This window comes from Dipodomys ordii, unplaced genomic scaffold (genome assembly GCF_000151885.1).
Source record: "Dipodomys ordii isolate 6190 unplaced genomic scaffold, Dord_2.0 Scaffold31, whole genome shotgun sequence".
In the NCBI taxonomy this organism is placed as follows: Eukaryota; Metazoa; Chordata; class Mammalia; order Rodentia; family Heteromyidae; genus Dipodomys; species Dipodomys ordii.
The window spans coordinates 2,143,312-2,143,590 of NW_012267247.1; the positions used below are offsets into that span (position 1 = coordinate 2,143,312).

A 279-nucleotide genomic window follows, 5' to 3' on the forward strand; every position below is an offset into this window, starting at 1 on the left:
GGGGAAGCCCGGGCGGGGGAGGGGAGGCGCGCGCGTGCATGTCGGGGGAGCCCGGTGGTCCCCAGCCCAGCCTCCCCGGGCTCGCCGCGAGGACCCGGTGAAGTCCCCGGCGCTCCCGCATCACCTTGAAACCTCCAAGTTACCGGGTGCGGGGAGCCGGGGAGGCTTCCCACCTGGCGCCCCCCAGAAAGTTTGCGCGGCGCGGCAGGCGGGCACTCACGTCGTCGGGCGCCGCGGGCAGCCGCTCCTCAGCCTCGGGTTCCAGCTCCTCGATGCGCT

The 279-nt window shown here is 75.3% G+C and overlaps 1 protein-coding gene across 1 annotated transcript in view; it reads right to left on the minus strand.

Annotated features, from left to right (window-relative positions):
• Window positions 1–279, minus strand: part of Rhbdl3 (rhomboid, veinlet-like 3 (Drosophila)) — a 55,581-nt gene that overhangs the window by 53,968 nt on the left and 1,334 nt on the right. The window contains exon 2 of the mRNA XM_013016285.1: window positions 221–277. Within this exon, the coding sequence (XP_012871739.1) occupies window positions 221–277 (57 nt within the window). The remainder of the gene's footprint in view (window positions 1–220; window positions 278–279) is intronic.